The sequence below is a fragment of the Podarcis erhardii genome (assembly GCF_964252035.2).
Source record: "Podarcis erhardii genome assembly, chromosome: 15".
In the NCBI taxonomy this organism is placed as follows: Eukaryota; Metazoa; Chordata; class Lepidosauria; order Squamata; family Lacertidae; genus Podarcis; species Podarcis erhardii.
The window spans coordinates 4,902,454-4,928,093 of NC_138505.1; the positions used below are offsets into that span (position 1 = coordinate 4,902,454).

A 25,640-nucleotide genomic window follows, 5' to 3' on the forward strand; every position below is an offset into this window, starting at 1 on the left:
TATAGGTATTTGAACAAGAGGAAACGTTTTCAAACATTGGCAGCCTCCACTTGCAGTCGCTTTCACCACCTCATCCTGCAACACGGCGAGACCCAGCAAGGAAGATCGGCGGCACAGCCCCTCCGGTCACTCACCACTTCCCGCCGTAGTTCTCTGCCAGGACAGCCAACATCCTCTCAACAGAGCCAAGGACCGCTCGGTGGATCATCACTGGTCTCTCCTCCAAACCACTGTCTTTGCTGTATGAGACATGAACGCACAGAGTCAGCACCTGAACTCTCAGGGCTGTGTATGCTCCAAGTTCCTGAAATCCTTTTGGGTGAAGCTAACCTTGGTTTCTGCCCCAACGCTAACGACGGAAATTAAGAAGGTAAGAAGGGCCCTGCTAGATCAGGCCAGGGGCCCATCTAGTCCGGCCTCCTGTTCTCACCATGGTCAGCCATCAGATGCCAGTGGGAATCCCCACAAACAGGACCTGAGCACAAGAGCTCTCTCACCCCTGGGATTCGGAAGCACTGCTGCCTGCAGCTGTGGGCTGAGTGCGTTTGCGTAATCTAGGCCAGGGGTGCAAGCTTTGCTCAGGTGGGCCCCGTAGCTTCCCTGTGGATTTGTGGCGGAAGGCAGGAGATGGCAAATGTTTAGGAATGAAGGAAGCTGCCATACCTTGAATCAGATCATTGGGGTCCGTCTACAATGACTGGCAGCAGCCTTCCAGGATTTCAGGCAAGAGACATTCCCATCCCTTCCTGCCAATGCCACTTGGAACTGAACCTGCATGCAAAGCATGTGATCCTACCACTAAATAATGCTAATATTCCAGTCCTTGTGGTTCCAAATCAAGGGCTGACTCAGGAAAGCTGCCTTATACCCAAGTCAGATGCTTGGTCAGTATTTGTCCACATTGTCCAGCATCTGGTCTTCAGGGTTTCAGGCAGGGGGTGTTCCCAGACTTAACTGGAGAGGTCAGAAGTAAAACCTGGGACCTTTCGCATGCAGATTCTAGCAGCTGTTCCTGACTTCCTGCTGGGAAGGTGAACAAGGATCTCAACCCCTCCCTTCCCCAAACCAAACCAAACCACGTCAGGTCTGGAACAAAATTTTATTTTGGGCTTTTTTTTTGCTTTTGCCTGCTTGTGTTGTTACTCCTGTTTTGTGGTTTAAAATTAAGACAATTGCTTTTTTCAGATGATAGATAGATAGATGATAGATAGATAGATAGATAGATAGATGATAGATAGATGGATGATAGATAGTACTTTGAAGGGGCCCAGTCTCCCCACCTAGATATTCCTTATTTCTAAGAGGGATCTTTGCCAAGATGCACAAAAAAGCTTGCTCAACAACAAGGTTACAGTCAGACCTCTGGCAGGCAAAACACTTCCCCATTCTTCCAAGTCTGACACCTAGAGCTGGCACACAGCTGGTGCCACGCAGATTGCAGATTAGCTCCTGCAGCTGGTAAACCAATCTCCAGAAAGCTACTAAACAAAGGCGCCTTCAGATTCCTAGGCAGTTCCTCTTTCCCTGTCCTGTGGTCAGACAGGGGTTGGGTAGGGGAAGGACCAGTTGCGAAAGTTGGGTGTGAGGAAGCGAAGGGAGAGGGAGAGAGTGAGAAAAGGGAACCTTCCACTCAAAGAGACCCGAGAGTGAGGCTCCTCTGACGGTATCGCCGTGGAGATTTTGCGTTGGCTCTCTCAGAAGTTACGCACTCATGTCTGAGCTTCTTGCTTGATGTTATAAACACTATGGCAATGTGCTGTGCTCAGTGTAGGGCTTTTTTGGGGGGGGAGGGGGGAGCGAAGGGTGCAAGCCCAGTGGTGGAGCATCTGCTTTGCATGCTACGGTGCCAGGTTCATTCGCACAAAACCTACTCCATGTTTTGCTTGCACAATCTGGCAGGTCTGGGAAGAAACTCGGGTACATCTGAATCACTTCAGCCAAGAACTGAAAATGCAAGAGCCTGTAGCTCTGCGGCAGAAAGTCTGCTTTGCATGCAGAAGGTCCTTCGGGTCAATTCCCAGTGGCATCTCCAGGGACGGCGGGCAAACACTCCTGTCTAGAGCAGGTGTGGGGAAAACTGTGGCTCACCAGACATTGCTGAACTACAACTCCCATTCATCAGCATCCCAAGCCACTGGCCATGCTTGCTGGGGCTGATGGGAGTTGAAGTTCAACAACATCTTGAGGGCCAAAGGCTCCCCACCATCACCTTACAGAACCACTGCCAATTAGTGCAGGGCCACCATGGAAACCTGTGCCTCTCCAGGTGTTAGTGGGCTACGCTACAGTACCCATTATTTTTTTGTTTTAGTTTTAACCATTTTAACTACAGTGGTACCTCTGGTTGCAAACAGGATCCATTCCGGAGGCCTGTTCGCAACATGAAAAAAGCGCAACCCACAACAGCACATCTGCACGCGCGCGGGTTGCGATTCGCCACTTCTGTGTATGTGCATGACATCATTATGCGCTTCTGCGCATGTGTGAGCGACGAAACCCGGAAATAACCCTTTCCGGTACTTCTGGGTCGCCACAGGACATAACCTGAAAGAACGTCACATGAAGCGGACGTAACATGAGGTATGACTGTATTTATTTGTGTTTTTACCTTGTATTTTTACCGTGTGAACCGCCCTGAGATCTTGTGATGAAGGGTGGGATCTTAAGAATGATAAGAATTCTAACTGGCAGCTATGCTGGCCGACGGGGAGTTGAGCGTCCTTTCATGCTGTTGAAAACCAGCCCTTTTTCCAGAACCATGAGGACTGGGACCTTGCTTTATTTCTGAGGGAATAGCCGAGCAGTTGAGCACCTGCTTTGCATGCAGAAGGTCCCAGGCAGGCAAGTCCAGGTACGGGTGTTCAAGGCCCCCGACAGAAAACTCTGCCTTGTCAGCCTAGACCAAGGATGGGGATAAATTCCAGCCAGTCAGGGATGGTGGGGATTGTAGTCTGGACAGCTACAGGTGTGTCCAGGGGAACCAAGAGGAAGACCCGAAGTTGCCTCCTACCTAGTCAGACCATTGGCCCATCAACATCAGAAGTGTCTGCACTCACTGACAGCAGTTCTCCAGGATTTCAGGAAAGGAAATCCTGCCCAACCTGGAAATGCCATTGAACATAAGACCTTTTGCATGGAAAGCAGATGCTCTCCCGCTGAACTATGGCCTCCCCCTGAGACCATAATGGCCTGACATGGCAGGAGACAGCTCCCTCTGTTTCCAAAACGTTTTCTTTTCATTAAATGCCCCTGCATGAAAATTCGAAGGCAACCTGGGAATTTTAGGGGATGGCAGGGGCAGAGTGGCAAGTATGTGAAGCCCCCTGGCTATCTACCTGGAGCAGAGCTCACCTTGCGTATGAGAGATCAAACCGGATGGGCATCTGGAAATCCAGCTGAATGGTGGCACATTGGTGGTGCCGGCCGAGGGCATCTTTAATCTGAATATCAACCTGGGGAAAAAATGCAAACACAGAGAATGCTGTGAGGAACAGGACCCATTACGTGCCTCAGCTAGCTTTGACCTGCAAGTGCCGTTGGGCGATGTTCAAAGAGGATCAGAAAAATCCACAGAGGATAAGGCTGTCAGTGGCTGCCAGCCCTAATGGGCATGTTCTGCCTTGACTGTCGGAGGCAGGCAGCTTTTGAACGTCAGTCGCCGGGACTCAGAAGTGAGAGGAGTGGGTTTGGTTCTCACTGTGAACACAAGCACATAAGAAGAGCCTTCTGGATCAGGTCAAAGGGGGCCCATTTGGTCCAGAACCTTGTTCCTAGAGTCACCAACCAGATGCCCCAATGAGAACCCACAAGCAGGATTCAGACATAATAATAATAATAACAATAATAATAATAATAACGAAATTAATCCGTTCCGCGAGTCTCTTCATCTAGCGGTTTTTTCGTCTTGCGAAGCAAGCCCATTGACGGCTTAGCGGATTTGCGCTATTAGCGGCTTTTAGCAGCTTATCGGCTTAGAAAAAGGGGGGGAGGAAAAAAAGCCCTGCAGGAACTCGCAAGACATTTTCGTCTTGCGAAGCGAGCCCATAGGAAATTCGTTTTGCGAAGCGCCTCCGAAACGGAAAACACTTTCGTCTAGCGGGTTTTCTGTCTTGCGAGGCGTTCGTCTTGCGGGGCACCACTGTATATCCCGTCCTCCCCAGCCAAAGCCAGGCTCAGAGCAGCTAACAACAATAAAAATAACACAGCATTCTAAATCAATTCATTCTAAAATCAATTCAAAATCAAATTAATGGCAACCATTCGGCTAGAGTTCTGTGAGGATTACCAAAGGAGGGGCTCAGACTGTGCCTTGGCCAAAGGCCTGGTGGAACAGCTCTGTCTTGCGGTCCTTGCGGAAAGATGTCAAGTCCTGCAGGGCCCTAGTCTCTTGTGACAGAGCGTTCCAACAGATCAGGGCCACAGGTGAAAAAGGCCTGGCTCTGGTTGAGGCCAGCCTAACCTCCCTGTGGCCCGGGACCTCCAAGATGTTTTTGTTTGAAGACCGTAAGGTCCTCCGTGGGACATACCAGGAGAGGCGGTCCCGTAGGTACAAGGGTCCTAGGCCGTATAGGGCTTTAAAGGTTAAAACCAGCACTTTAAACCTGATCCTGTACCCCACCGGGAGCCAGTGCAGCTGGTAAAGCACTGGGTGAATGTGATCCCATGGCGAGGACCCCGTAAAGAGTCTCGCCGCAGCATTCTGCACCCGCTGGAGTTTCTGGGTCAGTCTCAAGGGCAGCCCCACGTAGAGAGAGAACACTCTTCCCTCCTGGAGTCTTCAGCAACTGGGATTCAGAACCACTGCTGCCTCTATGACTATGGAGCAGAGCAGAGTCACCAGGATTAGCAGCCATCCATGAATTTGTCCTGTCCTATTTTAAAGCCTTCCCAGTTGGTGGCAATCACTGCCTCCTGTGGGAGAGAGTTCCATAGTTTTAACTCTGCACTGCACAGAGAAGGACTTTATTCAAACAGCTCTGAATTTCGCAACATTCAGCTTGGCTAGATGTCCACAAGCTCTAGAGTTAGGGGGAACCAGAGCCTAGGTGGGTCCCCATTGGCCGCATCCAGCTACCGGGCTCTTCCTACGGCTCAGGATTTCTGGCAGGTGGGGCCACTCACTGACCTTTGGCCCGTAGAAGGCGCCATCCCCAGGATTGAGCTCCCAAGGCTGTCCAAAGTCTCGGAGGCTTTTTTCCAGCAGCTGGAAGGTGAGAGAAAAAGGAGGAGTCAGGAAACTGAGCTTGCTTTGCACTTGGCAAGCGCCCGTCATCTGGGTGGCCAGGTCACGGGAGCTTCTTTGAGCAGAAAAAGGACCTCAGGGCATGTTTGCCTAGCAAACAGGATGGAACAAAGGATATTTTTAAAGGGGAGAGAAGCGTTTTGAGAACACACACAAAGCTAATCCTTCCCATCACTGCGAGGGATGAAACCCGCACGAATATGGATTGAAACATAACATTGAAAGCTATTTAAGTGCTTCTCAGGTTGATCAATTTGCAGGCAGGGGGAAAAATTGGCTATCCTAGGCAATGGCTGGACAGTGTTCTCGAAGCTATGAAGATGAGTTTGACCAAACTGCGGGAGGCAGTGGAAGACAGGAATACCTGGCATGCTCTGGTCCAGGGGGTCACAAAGAGTCGGACATGACTAAACGACTAAACAACAACAACAACAACAACAACAGGCAATGGCAGGGGGTCTCATTCTTACCTCCTCGGCCCGATCCCAAAGGTGAGGCTCCCCGAGGAATTTTTCGGGGCAGGTGGAGAGGTAGAAGCGCAGAGTGAATCCAAAAACAGAGTAGACAGCTTGAAGGAAGTCCAGGCAGCCTTGAATTTCTCCTTCCAGCTGAATTTGAGGAGTGGGGGAAGAGAGAAGGAAAGAGGTGATAATATCCCATTCCTTCCTGGTTTGTCCTGGCATTCCCTCCTCCCCATTAAAAGCTGTTCCAGTTTTTGCCCATTTGGTATCAGAAGACTTTTATGTTGTTGTTGTTTTTTACATTTCCTTTTAACTGATACTCATCAAAAGGTATACCAAAGTTTATACCCAGCAAAAATTCTATTTTTATAATATACGTAAATAAAAGAAATGTTTTAAAAATCCAACCAAAAAAGAAAGGCACAAAGAGGAGGAAGGCAGAAGAAAGAAAAGGAAAGAGAGAGAAAAAAACAAATGAAGTCTCAGAGCGCTGTTTCAACAGAGACAGGTGGAGCCTTCGGGTTCAGCCATGCAGGTACAGTGGTACCTCTGGTTAAGTACTTAATTCGTTCCAGAGGTCCGTTCTTAACCTGAAGCACCACTTTAGCTAATGGGGCCTCCTGCTGCCGCCTCACCACCAGAGCACGATTTCTGTTCTCATCCTGAAGCAAAGTTCTTAACCCGAGGTACTATTTCTGGGTTAGTGGAGTCTGTAACCAGAAGCGTATGTAACCTGAAGCGTATGTAACCTGAGGTACTACTGTATCTTGCCATCGCCCCATCCCTCACCTGATCCATGGCGCAGAAGATGTGAGCGTCATCCTGCTGGAACCGGCGCACCCGCGTCAGCCCAGTCAGGGCTCCCGACGGCTCGTTTCTGTGCAGGACCCCAAAGTCAGCCAGGCGGAGAGGCAGCTCCCTCCAGGATCGGGGCCGGTGGCCAAACATGAGGCTACGTGGAGAAAAGGGAGAGGAACTTGCTTCTACCTCTCAAGGCACATCAACGGAGCTGTAGGGGCAAGCCGAATATACCCCCCCAGGCCTCCATCCCTGCGCCCCCCAATAATTCATAACTCACCAATGGCCAGGGCAGTTCATTGGCTTGAGGGCAAAGGTCTCATCTTCGACCCTGAAGGAGAACATGTTCTCAGCATAGTGCTGCCAGTGGCCGGACGCTTCCCACAGCTTCGCGTTGTAAATGTTGGGGGTGATCACCTCAGAGAAGCCGCGCTTGAGATACTCACTCTGGGACACCAAAAATCAAAAGGAAGGGGGATACCAGGAGTTGGGGGCAGAGAATTAAGTAAGAAATGGAGCATCAGTCCCAGCACAGCTAAAAGATATTTAAAATTAGTTTTCTTCATGCACCAGCTCATTAAAAATAACAAATGCTTGTTTTTTAATTCCTGACTTTATAAAGGTAAAGGGACCCCTGACCATTAGGTCCAGTCGTGACCGACTCTGGGGTCGCGGCGCTCATCTCACTTTATTGGCCGAGGGAGCCGGCGTACAGCTTTCGGGTCATGTGGCCAGCATGACGAAGCTGCTTCTGGCGAACCAAAGCAGCGCACGGAAACACTGTTTACCTTCCCACTGGAGTGGTAGCTATTTATCTACTTGCACTTTGACGTGCTTTCGAACTGCTAGGTTGGCAGAAGCAGGGACCGAGCAACGGGAGCTCACCCTGTCGCGGGGATTCGAACCGCCGACCTTCTGATTTGCAAGTCCTAGGCTCTGTGGTTTAACCCACAGCGCCACCCGCGTCCCTCCTTACTTTATAACTCGCTCCAATAGGCTGACTATGTGGTTCGTCTTTTAATAAAGTCTGCATAGGAAATTAGGTCGTTTGCTTGCATCTCTTTGCTCACATATAACGGGCTGATGTAGCAAGAGTGGCAGAAACTGTCTTTTTCAAACTGGCCATCCTATTCTCCTGTCCAGGACACAGATTTTCTCCAGTTCTTACCATACAAAAGCCTGACTGCGCTGTACAGGGAAACATATTCGCATTGTATATATCAATAATGAACACTGGGTTTAAAGTCAACTTCAACTGTCATTCTACGGACTATTTCTGATACTTAGCCAGGGAAGGATGAACTTAGATCGTCCGCCTCAAACAGTGTGTGGCATCAGAGACCAGCTCTGACCTTTGCACGTAAGTCATGCACAGGCCGATCTGGAACATTTGAGAAGCGATGGATTAGGAAGCAGAGCACACCTTAATGAAGTCCATGAGAGTTGTGTAAATGTGCGCTCCTTTGGGGAGGAAGAAGCAGCTTCCTGGGCTCAGTTCATGGAAGAAGAAAAGCTCTTGATCCTGCAGAGGAACAAAGTCAGTCTTGTGCGGCGTAATAGTTTAGAATGGGGGAATAGGATCCGAGAGACCAGGGTTCAAATCTTCACAAGGAGACCTTGGGCCCAGTCATTGTCTCTATGGCAGGCATAGGAAAACTCGGCCCTCCAGATGTTTTTGGGACTACAACTCCCATCATCCCTAGCTAACAGGACCAGTGGTCAGGGATGATGGGAATTGTAGTCCCAAAAACATCTGGAGGGCCGAGTTTGCCTATGCTTGCTCTATGGCTTGCAGGAGTGCTGAGGGGATAAAAAATGGGGGAGGACCACGTACAACCACCTTGAACTACTCAGCAGGAAGGCAGGGTGTCAGCGCATCAATATATACCGTATTTTTTGCTCTATAAGACTCACTTTTTCCCTCCTAAAAAGTAAGGGGAAATGTGTGTGCGTCTTATGGAGAGAATGCAGGCTGTGCAGCTATCCCAGAAGGAAGAACAGCAAGAGGGATTGCTGCTTTCACTGCGCAGCGATCCCTCTTGCTGTTCTGGCTTCTGAGATTCAGAATATCTTTTTTCTTGTTTTCCTCCTCCAAAACTAGGTGCGTCTTGTGGTCTGGTGCGCCTTATAAAGCGAAAAATACGGTATTTTACAGGTGCTTGTTCGTAAAGGAATGTGACTCCCTGGGCTTAAAAAAAACACACCCTCCCCCGCCCTTGGGGGATGGGGAGAGAGGGAGGGAAGCATTTCCTCCCAGAGGTTATATCAGACCCGACAGGTCTTAATTCCACCTTGCCTATCCGCCGATGATCCCGCTGGGCAGCCTCCTCTTGAGCACGTTCCCATTCCGCGAGCTGCTTGGGGCTGGGGAAGGAGATGCCGTAGACCCGCTGAAGGGACTCCTTCGAGGGGTCTCCGTGCCAGTAGGAGGCGGCGTTCTGCCAAGCCAAGAGGAATGACAAAAAAATAAAATAAGCATGCAATATTGCCTGGTCCAGAAAGAAGCCCCTGGAGTTTCTGAAGGTTCAGGACAGGGGAAAAGAAAGCAGTGAAACTATGGAACTGGCTTCTGGGGGAGGCAGCGATGGCGGCCAACTTAAGATGGCTTCAAAAGAGGATTTGAGGCAAATTCATGGATGGCTATGCTCTGCCTCCATTGCTAGAGGCTTCTGAATACCAGTTGGTGGGAACTGGGAATGGGGAAAGTGGTTCTTGTGTTCAACCCCTGCTTGCTGGTTTCCCTTGAGGACATCTGTCTTTCCCCCGTGAAAACAGGATGCTGGACTAGGTGGACCCTTGGCTTGATTATTCAGCAGCCTCTGCTTAAGCTGTTACATTAGCGGAACTTTGGTATTTCTACCACCAGGGATATTATTATTATTATTATTATTATTATTATTATTATTATTATTACTACTACAGTGGTACCTCGGGTTAAGTACTTAATTCATAGAATCCTAGAATCCTAGAAGAGTTGGAAGAGACCACAAGGGCCATCGAGTCCAACCCCCTGCCAAGTAGGAAACACCATCAGAGTACTCCTGACATATGGTTGTAAAGCCTCTGCTTAAAGACCTCCAAAGAAGGAGACTCCACCACACTCCTTGGCAGCAAATTCCACTGTCGAACAGCTCTCACTGTCAGGAAGTTCCTCCTAATGTTTAGGTGGAATCTTTTTTCTTGTAGCTTGGAACCATTGCTCGTTCCGGAGGTCTTAACCTGAAGCACCACTTTAGCTAATGGGGCCTCCTGCTGCTGCCGTGCCGCCGGAGCATGATTTCTGTTCTCATCCTGAAGCAAAGTTCTTAACCTGAAGCACTATTTCTGGGTTAGCGGAGTCTGTAACCTGAAGTGTATGTAACCCGAAGCATATGTAACCTGAAGAATCACTGTATTATTATTATTATTACTACTACTACTACAGTCATACCTCATGTTTCATTTGCTTCATGTTACATTCTTTCAGGTTGCGACCCAGAAGTACCGGAAAGGGTTACTTCCAGGTTTCGCCGCTCGCACATGCGCAGAAGTGCAAAATGACGTCAAGAGCATGCGCAGAAGTGGCGAATCGCAACCCGCATGTGCGCAGATGCGCCGCTGCGGGTTGCGCTTTCATGTTGTGAACAGGCCTCTGGAACGCATCCTGTTCGCAACCAGAGGTACCACTGTAGTATTATTATTATTAATTATTATTATTATTATTATTATTGCTATTTAGACTTAATGGTCACTTGCTACCTAACAAGCCTCCAAGTGACTTAAAAACATAAATACAAAGGAGGGGGATTATATGAAACATTAAAATGTTCACACAACAGCTATGCTTCATAAATACGCTTATCTTTATTTTATTGATTCGCAGCATTTGCACCAGGCTCTTCAGCCCCCCCACCCACCCAAGACTCCCCACCCTACTTCTGGATGCAAGGACCTGGGACATTAGCACCCACCTTCAGGAGCTTCAGTGCACGGATCTCCCCCGTATGCCGGACGTGCGGCCCCCGGCAGAGGTCGATGAAGGGCCCACATCTGCAGACAGGAAAGAGGAGAGACGGTGAGTATCGGGCCTTGATTATTCCTAATGCTTTAACTCCTTAGGTGGTGTACTTATGCTCCAGTTGGAGAACAGCCTTTAACAAACGTGTCATGGGTTTTGAAGACACTCGAACTCAGGACGAAAGGGAGAAACGTGCTAAGAGGAAGACACGCTTGGCAAACCCTCACCGTGATCAACTCCTGCCTGGAAACCAATCTCCCCACTGTGGAAGGACGTGTGGATCCAGAATTGGCCTCCACAGTCACCTACGGACACACGGTTAAGACCGGGTTCATGGAAGACAATCGTACTTGGCTACGAGGGATCACCAAAGAAAAAGACTTATGAAATTGCTTATATTTTGTGTAAGAATAATAATAATAATTTATTATTACAGTCAAAGATGAGTTCATATATTTTGTGTATTTTAACCTGCTTTAGGATGCCTTGAGGCTTTTGTTTTTCAAAATATGAATAGCTCTTTAAGAAATATAACTAAAAGAAACTAAATTAAAATAACAGGAGCACTGACGCAGTGGCGATCGCAACAGGTCTGTTAAAGGGCTAGGCGGCAATATTGCTTACACCGATGCCCCTAAAGGGTTTTGCTACAATAATAGGAGCCCTTTGGGGAATTTAGTTGATCACTGTGAGGACAGGATGTTGAGCTATTGACTTGAACCAGCCCTAAGGCTCTTCCTAGGTTCTTACGACATACAGTGGTGCCCCGCAAGACGAATGCCTCGCAAGACGGAAAACTCGCTAGACGAAAGAGTTTTCCGTTTTGGAGGTGCTTCGCAAAACGAATTTCCTATGGGCTTGCTTTGCAAGATGAAAATGTCTTGCGAGTTCCTGCGGGGTTTTTTCCCTCCCCCCCCCCCTTTTTCTAAGCCGCTAAGCCGCTTATCTGCTTATCTGCTTATCCGATAAGCCGCTAAAAGCCGCTAAAAGCACTAATAGTGCTAATCCGTCAATGGGCTTGCTTCGCAAGACGAAAAAACCGCTAGACGAAGAGACTCACGGAACGGATTCTTTTCGTCTTGCGAGGCACCACTGTATAAGAAATAAGATATGGGATGGAAATAAACTGACCTGCTCATCTCCATTGCCAGGAATAAGCTCAGATTTGCACTAAAGATCAGGAGGCACTCCTGTTTTCTCAAAAGGCAGGTGAGGTAAAGATAAAGGACCCCTGGACAGTTAAATCCAGTCAAAGGAGACTATGGGGTTGCGGCGCTCAGCTCACTTTCAGGCTGAGGAAGCTGGCGTTTGTCCACAGACAGCTTTCCAGGTCGTGTGGCCAGCAGGACTAAACTGCTTTTGGTGCAACAGAACACAGTGATGGAAACCAGAGTGCACGGAAACACCGTTTACCTTCCTATTTATCTACTCGCACTGGCATACTTTTGAACTGCTAGGTTGCCAGGAGCTGGGACAGAGCAGCGAGAGCTCCCTCCGTCGCGGGATTCAAACCGTCCACCTTCTCATCAGCAAGCCAAGAGGCTCAGTGGTTTAGACCACAGCGCCACCCGCGTCTCAAAAGGAGGCAACAACCGCAGGTCAGCTGTGGATGTCCAGAGTCGAGGGTTTCTCTCACCTGTACACGGTGGCAGTCGGAGATTTCACCTTTTCGTCAATAATCTGAAGTTTGAATTTGTTGTGCTGGAAGGGCAAAGAAAGCCAACAATCGTCAAGGAAGTTTTGCGATAGTTCGCTGTGAGAAACAGGGTGCTGGACTAGGTGGGCCATTGGCCTGATCCTGGCAGCTCCTCTGGTGTTCTATTCATCCCGCAACCGCACCACACAAAATCCCACTTCCCTGAACACTTCCCAAAAGAAGAAAATTAGTCTGAATGCTCAACCCAAAGCTGCTGGCATGTAGCTCAGTGGCAGAGCACCTGGCCTGCATGCAGAAGTCTCCCTGTTCAATCTCCAGGTAAGGCTGGGAATATCCCCTGCCTGAAACCCCTGGAAGAACCTCTGTTGGATCATCAATCTGACTCATTAAATGGCAGCTTCCTCTAGTCCTATTTAAACTGGCCTATTAAAAAGTAGAGACATCACCTTGCCAACAAAGGTCCGTATAGTAAAAGCTCTGGTTTTCCCAGTAGTGATGTATGGAAGTGAGAGCTGGACCACAAAGAAGGCTGATCGCCGAAGAATTGATGCTTCTGAATTATGGTGCTGGAGGAGACTCTTGAGAGTCCCATGGACTGCAAGAAGATCCAACCTCTCCATTCTGAAGGAAATCAGCCCTGAGTGCTCACTGGAAGGACAGATCATGAAGCTGAGGCTCCAAGACTTTGGCCACCTCATGAGAAGAGAAGACTCCCTGGAAAAGACCCTGATGCTGGGAAAGATGGAGGGCACAAGGAGAAGGGGACGACAGAGGACGAGATGGTTGGATAGTGTCTTCGAAGCTACAAACATGAGTCTGACCAAACTGCGGGAGGCAGTGGAAGACAGGAGTGCCTGGCGTGCTCTGGTGCAGGGGGCCACGAAGAGTCGGACACGACTAAACGACTAAACAACAACATTAATCAGAACCATGAGAACTGAAATCTTACTAGCTGTTTGAAACTACTAAAAAGCCATTATTATTTCCAAAACAGTGAGAGAGAAAACAATATTCAAAACACAGCTCATCATTTCAATAAGAAGTGGGTCGAAAGAACAAGCCTGCTTAAAAGCAAAACATGGGAGGGAGCAACACCTCTCCTTTGGGAGGAAGCCTCAGAAATGTGAGGCCACCACTGAAAAGGCGCCGTTCCTTGCGTTCAACAGCCTTCATTGCAGATACTTAGACCTGGGCAGGTTCATTGAAAATACACAGGTGAAGGCTGTCCTTCAAGGCTCTCTCTCTACTGTTGCATGAATAGTATCCTGCCATTAGACCTGGAGGCTGCGGGTTGTATTCTCTCTCTGCTAGTGCAAGGCCAATTCAGCACAACAAGCTATGCCATTGCACAACAGATTACACAATCTATCGGTCAACACAAGTGACCAGCAACCTACTTACATGTTCTCTTGTGCAAAACATGTCATGTATACGGCTAAGTGACTAACTTAGCACTGCACTGGATACGACCCCTCTAATCCTGGCAAGCACGGAACACTCTGGATAAATCAGTCAAATGGAGCTGTGTATTTCAAAGGCTATGCCTGACTGTGAGTTTGCACCTATGTTCCCATATCCAAGCGGGATATGCAAGAGGAACCATGCACTCTTACTAAAAATCGGCCACCAAGCCCAGCCTTTCCCCATGCCTTCTGGTGCCTTCCAGATCTTTTGGACTACAGACTTCCGGGTTAGCGCGAACGGCTAATGGCGGATTCCCTCCGAGCTCCGGAGGGAATCGGCTCTGCTGAGGACGGGTCTTGCCGTGCCGGCGACACGGGGACCCTCAGAAACCGCAGGCGCGGAAGCCTGCGGACTTGGTGACTCGGTGGGCACCTTAAGCGCCCTCCCCGACCCACGAAGAGCCTTTTTAAAGGCTGCGGAGAGGGTACGGAGAGTGGCGTGGTGCTGAGAGTAGACCGCTACCTCAGTAGAGCGAAGCCGCAAGCCATGGCCGGAGAGCGCTGACTTTCTTCCCAAAATTTGGACTGGATAACAAAGGACCCGTGAGTAGTGGAATTTGGACTTTAAAAATTTTATCCTGTGAATTCGGCACGATCGGGGGATGTGTTAAAGGGAAGTCCGCACCCCCTCTACTTATAGACGTTTCAAAGCAAGGAACGGAGAATTAAGGCGGAATGAATACTGTTTTGATGATTTAAAAGTTTCTCACAAATTTGATAGAACAAGATTTTTGTGCTGGAGAGAAAGGGAATTTGGAACTTTGTGTGTATCCCCCCCAAAAAACCCGGGAGTGTCCTATTTGGGTCCCGGAGGAAGAAGTGAAAGGAGTTTGACAGCTGTCAAAGAAGCTGTCAAACGGGCGGACAAAGTAAAGAATTTTGCTATTTAATAACTCGTGGAATTAAAGCTGATACATTTGGACTGAGGCGATTGGAAACAAAGTATTGATAATAACAAAGTAACAGATTATTGGAAAAGGACTACTAAATAACTGAAAGCCCCCTAGGGGGAATTAGTGACATTACAATGGCTGCAGAGGGAAAATTACTGGCGGAGATAGAAAAAATGTTCCTTCTCGTGGGAATCCTGCAGGAGCAGAGTATGGCTCTGAGTAAAGTTTTTATGACCTTGAATCCTGAAACAAACAACTCTGCTGAATGCACAAAGGAGATGTATGATAAAAATTCTGCAGCTGAGCAGGAAGAGATGCCTTTGGAATTGACAGAGAAAAAAGAAGGAGTTCAGACACTACAAGTGGAAAATATCAACCAGGAATCTGCAGCGTTAGAGTATGAGCAAGAAGACCTCTGGATTACAGACCTGCGAAAGATGAGAAAGAAGAAGAGAGAAGCCCCTGGAGTACTTGGAATATTAAAACTAGAAAGAACAAAGCAATATGATTGGGACTTTTCTCTTGAGTATGGAAAACTAGATGGTCTTTCGCAGCAAACACTCTTCAACATTCTGAATGAAAGAAAATATGATCTGACTCTGACTGAACTCCTTCGGGGTCTTAGGACCATCAAAGAGGACCACCAATATAGCTGGCAGAGAGGGACTGACAGAGAATCAGACGCCTCGGACGTGAGGAATCCGGGCTAGAAATATTTTTTGTTTGTTTTCTGGACATTTGTCTAGGAAGGGACAGAAACCGGGGCAGGGGGGGGAGAGAATAGAATTATAAAATGTTATGTTTTGTTTTACTTGGTCAATGTGACCTATAATTAATATAATAAAGGGAAAATTTGTGAAGGGGAAGTTAGATCGACCTTAAAAAAAAAGAAATTAATGATTATAAGAGAATTGGATAGTTGAATATAGATAAACAAAAGAATTTAATTTTTAAAAGCAATGTGAATATCTTTAAGAGGTTAGGTAAGAACTTGCTGAATTAATTTTGGAATTGGGATGTAAGAGGAGGGGGTGGGGGGAAGTCAATGAAAGTGGGTAAAGAAACTTAGGGTATGTAATTGTATTTGTGTGTTTGTTTGTCTTTGTCTTTGTGTGTGTGTCTGTTGTTATAAAATGTAAAAACCCAATAAAAATTATTTTTTTTAAAAAAAAAAAAAAAAAAAAAAGATCTTTTGGACTACAGCTCTCCCCAATCACATACTAGCACAGCAGTGTTGGCTAAGGATGATGGGAGCTGAAGTCCAAAATATCTGTAGGGTATGAGCCCAGGGAAGGCTGAACTAGGCCATCGTTCTGTTTCCCCACAAAAGCCCAAACAAATTATTCTGGGAGGCCCTGAAAGAGAGGGTGGAAGGCAGATGTTTATGTCTCCAACAACTGGGATAGACAGCCTCTGAACATGGAGGTTCAGTTGACTAATCGCCACTGACAGGCAGCTCTTCAGAAACTGGCTTAATGCCCTCTTAAAAGCTACACTAAAGCCTCTGGTTCATTGGCGTGTCCTGTGGCAGCAGATGCCACAAACTGCAGTCAACTTCCAAGAATTGTAGACAACTTTGCACCTGTTTCAGAAACCAGGCCATCAAAACAAAAACAGAAGAAAAAGCTTGAAGAACCTGTTGCCAGCCATTTTAGTAATTTTCACAGCCGCAACGTTTTCAGGAGTGGAAATTCCAGTAGGGTAGGAAAGCAAAGGGAAGAATGTCACACAGCATTGAAACTAAGGTGTGGAACATCTGTGGCAGCCCAGATGTTGCTGCAAGATTCCACCATAGTCAGTGGTCAAGGATGACAACAAGAGTTCCAATCCATGAACACCAGGGAGCACCAGATCTCAAACTGGAAATGGACTAGCAATACAATAACTTCTGGACAACCATGGCCTCAGCTCAGGGGACAAATATGTCACATTTTACCTAAGAATTAAACTATTTTTCTTGTCCTTCTTGTGCTCCTAATATAGTGCTTGCCCAGAAGATGTTGCCTTCCTCAACACTCTTGCCATCCTCACTCATCTTGGTTTCAGGTGCAAAATCCAGTTACGTCACTGGCAAGGCAGAGGCCCCGGCATTTAACGAAATAATTCTAAGCTTCTTTTTATTCCCTCTTTCTACGAAATGACGGAGGGCTCTTCTGACTTTCTTTGGCGTTTGCACCTTAAAGAGCTCCACCAGATCCTCTCGAGAGACTTCCAGCCGTTCAAAGGGATGGTTCTCGGCGATTATTCCCTTGCAGATTTCCTCCAGGACCGGCAGGTCTTTACTGGACACAGTCCTGTGAAGAAGAAGAAAATGAAAAGCTCTTTACAGGAAACATGGAGACATCAACAGATAATGTCAAGCAATTATAGGCAGCCCAGGCAGACCCAAAATGACAAAGAGGGTCATAAAAGTCCTGATCTTCAAAGTTTTGATACCTAACCAACAGACAGAAAGATAAACCCCTGATTTGGACCAGCCAGTTCTGTGGACCAGACAGCCTTTGTCCCTGCATATGTTGTGAACTGCTCCTAATCAAGTTTATTTACTTCCCTGCTTGTTTGATCTTAGAAACTTTGGAGATTAAGGCTTTGTTATCCTGTTTGCCGTTTTCAGCAACCCAGCAACCCTTGCAAGTCTTCTGCCTAAGTCAAACTTTATGACAATTCGGAGATTAAATCATCAGGAAGATTTGGAAAGAAGCAAAATTTCTCAGTACAGAAAAGTCATTGCTTGACCAGTGGTGACGCCTAGTGGACAGTAGAGGTGCAACACGCACACCCACGGGATTGAGGAAGTCCTACAGGCCAATTCATTCGTGCAAGGCAAAAATTGCGTGCGTGCGCATGCACACAGACCACTTTCAGAAGGAGATTCTTTTCACATTCAATATCTCATGCACCATATGCCTATCCTGCCTCTTTTTTTTCAACAACAAAATCTCAAAAGCAATGAACACATTAAGAGGAGCATGTGAAGCTGCCATTTACAGAGTCAGATCATTAGGGTGCATCTGGCACAGGGGTCAGCACACTTTTTCAGCAGGGGGCTGGTCCACTGTCCCTCAGACCTTGTGGGGGGCGGACGGACTATATTTTGAAGAAGAAAATGAACGATTTTTGCCCACCCACAAAGAGGCCTGAAGATGCTTCGCTTTACTTGTCCCAGTTGTTGTCTCAATAGCTGCAGCTGGGCTTCTCCAGCCAGCCAGGCGCCGTGGGAGGCTGTGTCGACCGGCGAAGACAGAAGCAGCAGTCCCGAAGGAGCCACTGGCAGAGGTAGGGGAACCGGGGCGTCGCCAGAGCTTTTACCCACTACCTGCTGCTGCTTCCTAAGAGGCACCGCTCAGAAGAAGACAGAGCCGCCCGCCAACCTGCAAGCTGTGGCAGCGGCCACCGCAATGACCCGCCTGAACGCCATGGGAGGAATAAAGGAGGGAGGGAGGCAGGCGGCAATGAAGAAAGTGCTCGAGGAAGCGGCGTGGAAAAGGGGTGTGGAGAAGGAAAGAAGGAAGGAAGGAAGGAAGGAAGGAAGGAAGGAAGGAAGGAAGGAAGGGCAGACTGAGGGAGAGGAGGAGCAGGAGGAAAACGCAGCAGCCACTGGCATCACATGCCCCCTTCACAGCGCCGCCCTGCTGAGGCGGGCAAGCCAACTCCTGCCATTGATGGGGCCTGGTGTGGGACAAGATTGTTCTGTCTCTGAGGAGAAAAGCGCCGCTGTGTGAGGGAGAGGGAAAAAACACACACTTGCGATCCACACAGCAATTCCCAGACCGTCCGCAGGCCAGATCTAGAAGGCAATTGGGCCTGATCCGGCCCGTGGCCCTTAGTTTGCTGACCCATGATTTAGCACAATGCTGTTGATAGTGACTGGCAGCAATGTGTCTCCAGTGCTTCATTGCAAAACAAGATCAAAACTAGTGTTACGTAAAATACACTGAACAAGCACACAAAACATAACCGGCTGTGCATTCACATAAACAATTCTCTCCTGTATTTTTATACTTCTCTTGCACATTATCAACACATAAAGTACAACAGTGTAAGCAGACGTCCCAATAGATCAGTTCATTCACAGAGTCCAAATATCTGCTAGTTTCTGTTCCACGTATGTCTTTGTATGTTCATAAAATCCAAATGGGAGCTTACTACAGTTCCAGAGAATCTTGACAAGGATTTCCGGAATAATGCCTTGTTTCGCCGTCCTGGGCTTTATCAGTTGTATGTGTTCATATGTTTTATATCAAGATAGTGGAACTTATGAGATAGTGGTTTTGTGTTGATAATGTGCAAGAGAAGTATTTGATACTGTGATAAAAATACAGAAGAGAATTGTTTATGTGAATGCACAGCCGGTTACGTTTTGTGTGTTTGTTCTCCGGTGCTTCAGACAGGTAGTCCTTCCCAGCTTAATCAGAAACTGAGCCTGGAGCCTTCTGCAGGCACCCTGGGTAATCTCCCACTGAGCTACAGCCCTGGCTCTAAGCAATAAAATTAAGATTTCAGTCCTCATGTTTCTGAATAAAGGGATGATTTAAATGGGGACCCAGGAAGGTGGCTTATACCAAGCCAGGCCATTGTTGCATCTAGCTCTGGGTTAGGCTGACTTTTCCCTATTTTCTCCCAGGAGCGTACTCCGTTCCCTTGCACCCCAGGTCAGCCCTTTGGCAGGAGAAATCATTTTCTTATTCTATATATTCGCTTCCTTCCACCCCACCCCCCAAAGGGAAGCAGGTGGGATGTAATGAAACACCGCAACCACAAAACACACACAATTTAGAAAGGATAGATGTCCACTTGCAACCTTTTCTTATAACAGGGTTATAATAACTGACTTGAAGCAGTTCCTTGGGGGTTTCAGGCAGGGGACGTTCCCTTCCTACATGCAGACGCCACTAGGGATTAAACCTGAGGCATTCTGCATGCAAGGCAGGAGCTCAGCCACTGAGCTACAGATGTTCCCTAAAAATAAATCAATGTCTGCAGCCTTTATGGTTCTGAAAGCAAGGCTTAATTTCATTAGGAACAGAAGGAACTGCCTTATACCACATCAGACCCTTGATCCATTATTGTCTACAGCAGGCACCCCCAAACTCGGCTCTCCAGATGTTTTTTGGGACTACAATTCCCATCATCCCTGACCACTGGTCCTGTTAGCTAGGGATGATGGGAATTGTAGTCCCAAAACAGCTGGAGGACCAAGTTTGGGGGTGTATGGTCTACAGCGATTGGCAGTGTCTCTCCAGGGTTTCAGGCACAGGAAATTCCCTGCCCTCCCTGGAGAAACCACTCTGGCCCTTCTGCATGCCAAGCAAGGACTCTACTCCTGAGCCATGAGTCCCTTTCACTTGAGAGAGGGGAGGAAGGGCCTCTCCAGCGGCTCAGCCGAGAGACCAGGGACTTTAAACTTCCAACTCTCTTTACATTCCAGCCAGTTGTTACAAGAACTCCGTAACCTGAAGAACTACAGACTGCACCCGCTGTTTTCCTCTCCTACCCCCTCTTCCTTTTCTGCCGCATCTTTTCAACCACACTCCCCACCATCGCCCTTCCAACTTACCTTTCCTCATCCAAATACATGTCGTAGAAGAAGCCATTTTCAGTGCTGGGTCCGTGGCACAGGTAGGCACCGTAGAACTGCTCAGCGGCACCTCCTAGAACGTGGGCACTGGAGTGCCAGAAAAGCTGGCAAAAGAGAAATTTGGGGAGAGGTCGAGTTAGGTACGCTGGAACTCCGGGCTCCTTCCCAAGGCAGCAGCACTGTCCCCCTCCCCATTTGCAGAGGCAACCTGAGGACAATGGTCAAAACAAACCAAGGGAGAGCATTATTGTAAGAACAACGAAAGAGGCTGGCGGCTAGATCAGGCCGTTAAGAAATGTTGCCTGTCTGCTGGCGTGGACTTGGTTGAATGCATATGATGCAGCTTGGAAAAACAATCTGCTTGAAAAGTGCTACTAGACAATCTACAAGCCTGAAAAGGAATCAGCAATTTAGGCAAATAAGCTCTGTCTGGTGCTAAAGGACAGAAAATGGAAGAACAGGCCAGGGTGCTCTTTTGTCAGACAGCTTTTAAATTAAACAAAATGGCGTTTCTCGTAAAGCTTCAAAAGTGAAACTGTTAGGGAATTCTAATTCTAAAATGTCTGCTCAATAAACAAGTCCTTGTTGGGGGGGGGAGGGGGAGGGGGCCAACCTAGCCCAGGATCCTGTCCTCGTAGTGGCCCACCAGATGCCATAATGGCTAGCTTGCAAGCAGGACCTGAGTGCAACAGCAGCCCTCTCACCACTTGTGAGTCTCAGCAACTGGTATTGTTCAGAGGCATTTACTGTCTCTGAGGGTAGAGGAAGAACAGTCCTAGGCTCCTAGTCACTGACAGTCTCCTCTGCCTCCTCCCTGAATCAGCCTGACCCTCTTTCAAATCTAAGTTGTTGGCCATCATTATGTCTTATGGGAACGAATCCCAGAGTTTATCTGTGCTCTGTGTGAGGATGTCCTTCCTCTTCTAGACTCACAGCTGTCCATGGAGGTGCAGGTCAAATCTGTGTCCAGGGCGGCTGTTTATCAGCTCCATCTGGTACGCAGGATGAGACTCTACCTGCCCGCGGACTGTCTCGCCAGAGTGGTGCATGCTCTGGTTATCTCTCACTTGGACTGCTGCAATGCGCTCTGTGTGGGGCTACCTTTGAAGGTGACCCGGAAACTGCAATTAATCCAGAATGCGGCAGCTAGACTGGTGACTGGGAGCGGCTGCCGAGACCATAGAACACTGGTCTTGAAAGACCTACGCTGGCTCCCAGGACGTTTCCGAGCGCAATTCAAAGTGTTGATGCTGATCTTTAAAGCCCTAAATAGCCTCGGTCCAGTAGACCTGAAGGAGTGTCTCCACCCCCATCGTTCTGCCCGGACACTGAGGTCCAGCGCCGAGGGCCTTCTGGCAGTTCCCTCGCTGCGAGAAGCCAAGTTACAGGGAACCAGGCAGAGGGCCTTCTCGGTAGTGGCACCCGCCCTGTGGAACGCCCTCCCACCAGATGTCAAAGAGAAAAACAACTACCAGACTTTTAGAAGGCAGCCCAGTTTAGGGAAGCTTTTAATGTTTAATAGGTTATTGTATTTTAATATTCTGTTGGAAGCTGCCCAGAGTGGCTGGGGAAACCCAGTCAGATGGGCGGGGTATAAATAATAAATTATTATTATTATTATTATTATTATTATTATTATTATTATTATTATTATATCTTTGTCCCAAATCTTCAGCCATCATGCAAGGAGCTAGGAAGAAGCCCAATATAATTCCGAAAGGATGACTCTCCCAGGAGCCTGAGGAAGGAGGGCTGGAGGGGAGGTATTTCTGCCTTCATCTACAGAGCAACGTCACCAGACTGGACTTTCCTGGCAAGAATGACCACACCACCCTGACGGAGAAGGCCGCCCACTGGGACATTCCTCCTGAAAGCATCCTCTCCTAGAACACTGGCAATGAGACACAGCTTGGGTTCAAGCTGCCAGGCAGCCTGCCTCTACAAGCCCCTGAAGATCGCAAGCTAAGGTTTGATGCAGGCGACCAGCCCCATTTAGCTCATAGCTGTTCACACTCCTATTACCCAACAATGAGCTCCTTTTAAAAGCTGCTCTTCCTGTAGCGCAGGGTCTGAGGAACCAATTTCTTGGCCAGGGAGGGCAGCTCTTTCTCTTCTCCTCCCCCCCCCGCGCCCCCCACAAAGAAATGCTGACAGGTGGGCAGGGCCAGCCATCTGTTAAAAGTTAACCAATAGCGGTGGGAGGGGAGAGGTCTGTTTCACCAGCGCCTTCCTCGTAGGAAAGGATTCTCTGCTTCTCTTTTGGAGTGGGGTAGATATGTTTATTTACAGTGGTGCCCCGCAAGACGAACGCCTCGCAAGACGGAAAACTCGCTAGACGAAAGAGTTTTCCGTTTTGGAGGTGCTTCGCAATACAAATTTCCTATGGGCTTGCTTCGCAAGACGAAAATGTCTTGCGAGTTCCTGCGGGGGTTTTCCCCCTCCTTTTTCTAAGCAGCTAAGCCGCTTATCCGCTAAAAGCCGCTAAACCGCTAATAGCGCTAATCCGCTAAGCCGTCAATGGGCTTGCTTCGCAAGACGAAAAAACCGCTAGACGAAGAGACTCGCAGAACGGATTCTTTTCGTCTTGCGAGGCACCACTGTATTTTCAATAACAGTATTAATATAAATTTACGGAATTTATATGAACACTCTGCTTATGAGCTGATGAGCAGAGGGTTCAATCCTGCTGCTTGGGCCACACGCCAGTTCCCTGTGGAGGACCTGGTGGGCACCGCCAATGAGGAATCAGGGTGCCTGGCAGTGCCGAACCTTGATTTCAGCCCCCAGAAGTTCTGGTATCTGGAAGGGGAGTGAGACCCTTTTCCGTTCTTGCTTGCTAAACTCCAGTCAGGATTTAGCAGCTCCCTTCCCTCTCTTCCGCACAAGCAAAACTCCTCTGGGTACTCACCGCCTGCCCATCCCGAGATTCAAAATCCACAAACTCCAAGCTGGCGTCGGCTTCCAGCGGGCGATCCAGGTCATGTAGGCTCCCGTTCACCCGTGCCACCACCGCACCCTGGGCCAGACTCCGGCTGCAAGAGCAGTGAGAGGTTAGGACACATCTGACTGTCAACTGCCTCGCAACCACGAGGAGAAACGGACCAGATATTTATTTTTATTTATTTTAGGTACTTCTGCACTGCTTGATATTAAAAATCTCTAAGCAGTGCAGAAACATATTATTATTATTATTATTATTATTATTATTATTAAGGTATGACGATAGCTGGAAGCTGCCTTGTAGCAAGCTGGACTATCTGCCCACCTAGTTCAGTACTGCTCACACTGACTGGCAGAGGTTCTCTAGAATCCCACGGGAGGGCTCTTTTCCCAGCCCGGTCTGGATATGCCACTGCGGATAGAAACTGGACCTGTCTGCTTGCAAAGCAGATGCTCTATCCCTGAGCTACAGCCCTTCCAGTGAATCACAAGGTTTCAGATTCTGAGTTAAAGAAGAGCTTGCTAAGCCTCAAGAAGGCCAAAGGTGCTGAACCTCCAGATGCTGCTGAACTACAACTCCCATCAATTCAGGGGCATCTCAAAAAACTTCAAATATTACTCATCTCCTAGGGATATGTTTTTACAAGTGAAGGACAGGATCTCAAATTTTTGAGTCGCACATCTCTGTTCATATCTCAAGAGCTGCCAACCCTTTGCCCAAAACAGTTTGCCTTTTTTTTTAAAAAAGTGATCAAGAGGAAGCACATTTGAAGACAGCACATAGCGAACATCTAACACACACACCTGATCTGCAGCGCCACTTGATACGGCGTGGTCATCCAGGCCTCCCCGTTTATTTCACTGCCACCTGGTAGGGAAATCCGGATCGGCCGGCTGTTTTTGTGGCTTCGCTCAGCGCATCGTTCAGCCGCAGCAGCTTTTAGCTTCTCATAAAACGCCAGGCGCTCAGAGATGTGGGAAGGAAGAGCACCTGCCTACAGGAGAAGACATAGGACAGAGTCAATCGCCGTGAATTCTGGCCTTACCTTAGGGAAACGGCCACTTTCAAAATGCAGAATGACTGACAAGACCCCCATTAAAACAGATGGCCAGGAAATCTATCAATGTTCATATTTGTTAAAGGTAAAGGTACCCCTGCCCATACGGGCCAGTCTTGACAGACTCTAGGGTTGTGCGCTCATCTCACTCTAGAGGCCGGGAGCCAGCGCTGTCCGGAGACACTTCCGGGTCACGTGGCCAGTGTGACAAGCTGCATCTGGTGAGCCAGCGCAGCACACGGAACGCCGTTTACCTTCCCGCTGGTAAGCGGTCCCTATTTATCTACTTGCAGCCGAGGGTGCTTTCGAACTGCTAGGTTGGCAGGCGCTGGGACCGAGCAACGGGAGCGCACCCCGCCGCGGGGATTCGAACCGCCGACTATGCGATCGGCAAGTCCATGCGCTGAGGTTTTACCCACAGCGCCACCCGCGTCCCTTACATATTTGTTACAGGACTGGGGAAAAAAAACCACTCCAGGTACTACAGCCAACATAGTTCTGTTGAGGGGAAAGTGAAGAAGAGTTACATGGTTTGTGGGGAAATGGTACCGTTTGCTGAGAACGATGGAAAGGGGTAAGCAACTGCCTTGGAGCAGTTTTCTCCCCAAAACCGGTAGCAGATAAACCTGGAGGCAGCAGACTCCCTTTTATACCAGTTAGGAGTGTCAGTGTGACAACTGCCAACCCAAAGAGAAACTGATATACAGACCCCTGCCCTGTCTCTCAAAGAATAGGTTTCACGTGGGGCGCCCAGAATAGCAATTCAGCGCTCAGTCAGACACTCAAGGGCAAACATCAGATGCTCCCAAGATAGAGGAAAAATAAAGAGCACCTACTGACGGGAACTTGCCTCCAAAGGATGCACAACTTGTACAGCGATGCTACAGGAGTGCATTTGGCACCTAGTCGTTTCATTTAGCAAGCCCCAATTGGGTGAGTTGCAAATGTATGGGAGCACCATCATAAAGCAATAACCTCTAAGGTTAGAGGTTATTGCCCAGCAACCATGCTTCTTCATTCTCAGCGGTGTGGGGGAAATGCCACAGTTGCACTCTGTGCATGTTCAGAGATGCTCCATTATGTTGCAATTACAGATAGGTAGCCGTGTTGGTCTGCCATAGTCAAAACAAAAAAAAACACAAAAAAATTCCTTCCAGTAGCACCTTAAAGACCAACTAAGTTAGTTCTTGGTATGAGCTTTCGTGTGTATCTGAAGAAGTGTGCATGCACACGAAAGCTCATACCAAGAACTAACTTAGTTGGTCTTTAAGGTGCTACTGGAAGGATTTTTTTTTTGTTTCCATTATGTTGCATCGCTTTGCAACGTGTTTTCTCTACGCAGCATTGTCCTGAAAGCAACGTTAAGGAACGGCCAAGTTCAGGCCAGACGGTCTCGCCTTGGTCATTCACATAAATCTGAAAGTGCCGGTGCTTTGAAGGACCTGCTACAACAGGCAAAAATCTGGCTTTACTCCTGGGGCGGATGGAAGGCCTCACCCGTTGAAAGCCTGCCTGCTGGACAGAAAAACAACAACAGCAGCAGCAGCAGCACA

The 25,640-nt window shown here is 48.3% G+C and overlaps 1 protein-coding gene across 3 annotated transcripts in view; it reads right to left on the bottom strand.

The window, feature by feature from the left end:
* TARS2 (threonyl-tRNA synthetase 2, mitochondrial) overlaps nt 1–25,640 on the bottom strand; it is a 33,187-nt gene that overhangs the window by 5,718 nt on the left and 1,829 nt on the right. For 2 of the 3 annotated variants that reach the window (XM_081840976.1, XM_081840977.1), the window contains exons 2-15: nt 23,834–24,024; nt 22,998–23,121; nt 20,069–20,193; nt 16,688–16,805; nt 12,135–12,199; nt 10,452–10,530; nt 8,793–8,939; nt 7,925–8,023; nt 6,782–6,948; nt 6,493–6,655; nt 5,713–5,850; nt 5,126–5,203; nt 3,352–3,452; nt 135–239 (exon numbers count right to left, since the gene is read on the bottom strand). In XM_081840976.1, coding sequence (XP_081697102.1) covers nt 135–239; nt 3,352–3,452; nt 5,126–5,203; nt 5,713–5,850; nt 6,493–6,655; nt 6,782–6,948; nt 7,925–8,023; nt 8,793–8,939; nt 10,452–10,530; nt 12,135–12,199; nt 16,688–16,805; nt 20,069–20,193; nt 22,998–23,121; nt 23,834–24,024 — 1,700 coding nt within the window. Of the gene's footprint in view, nt 1–134; nt 240–868; nt 1,021–3,351; nt 3,453–5,125; nt 5,204–5,712; nt 5,851–6,492; nt 6,656–6,781; nt 6,949–7,924; nt 8,024–8,792; nt 8,940–10,451; nt 10,531–12,134; nt 12,200–16,687; nt 16,806–20,068; nt 20,194–22,997; nt 23,122–23,833; nt 24,025–25,640 lie in introns of those variants that run through there. The other variant, XR_014151228.1, reaches the window with a different exon arrangement.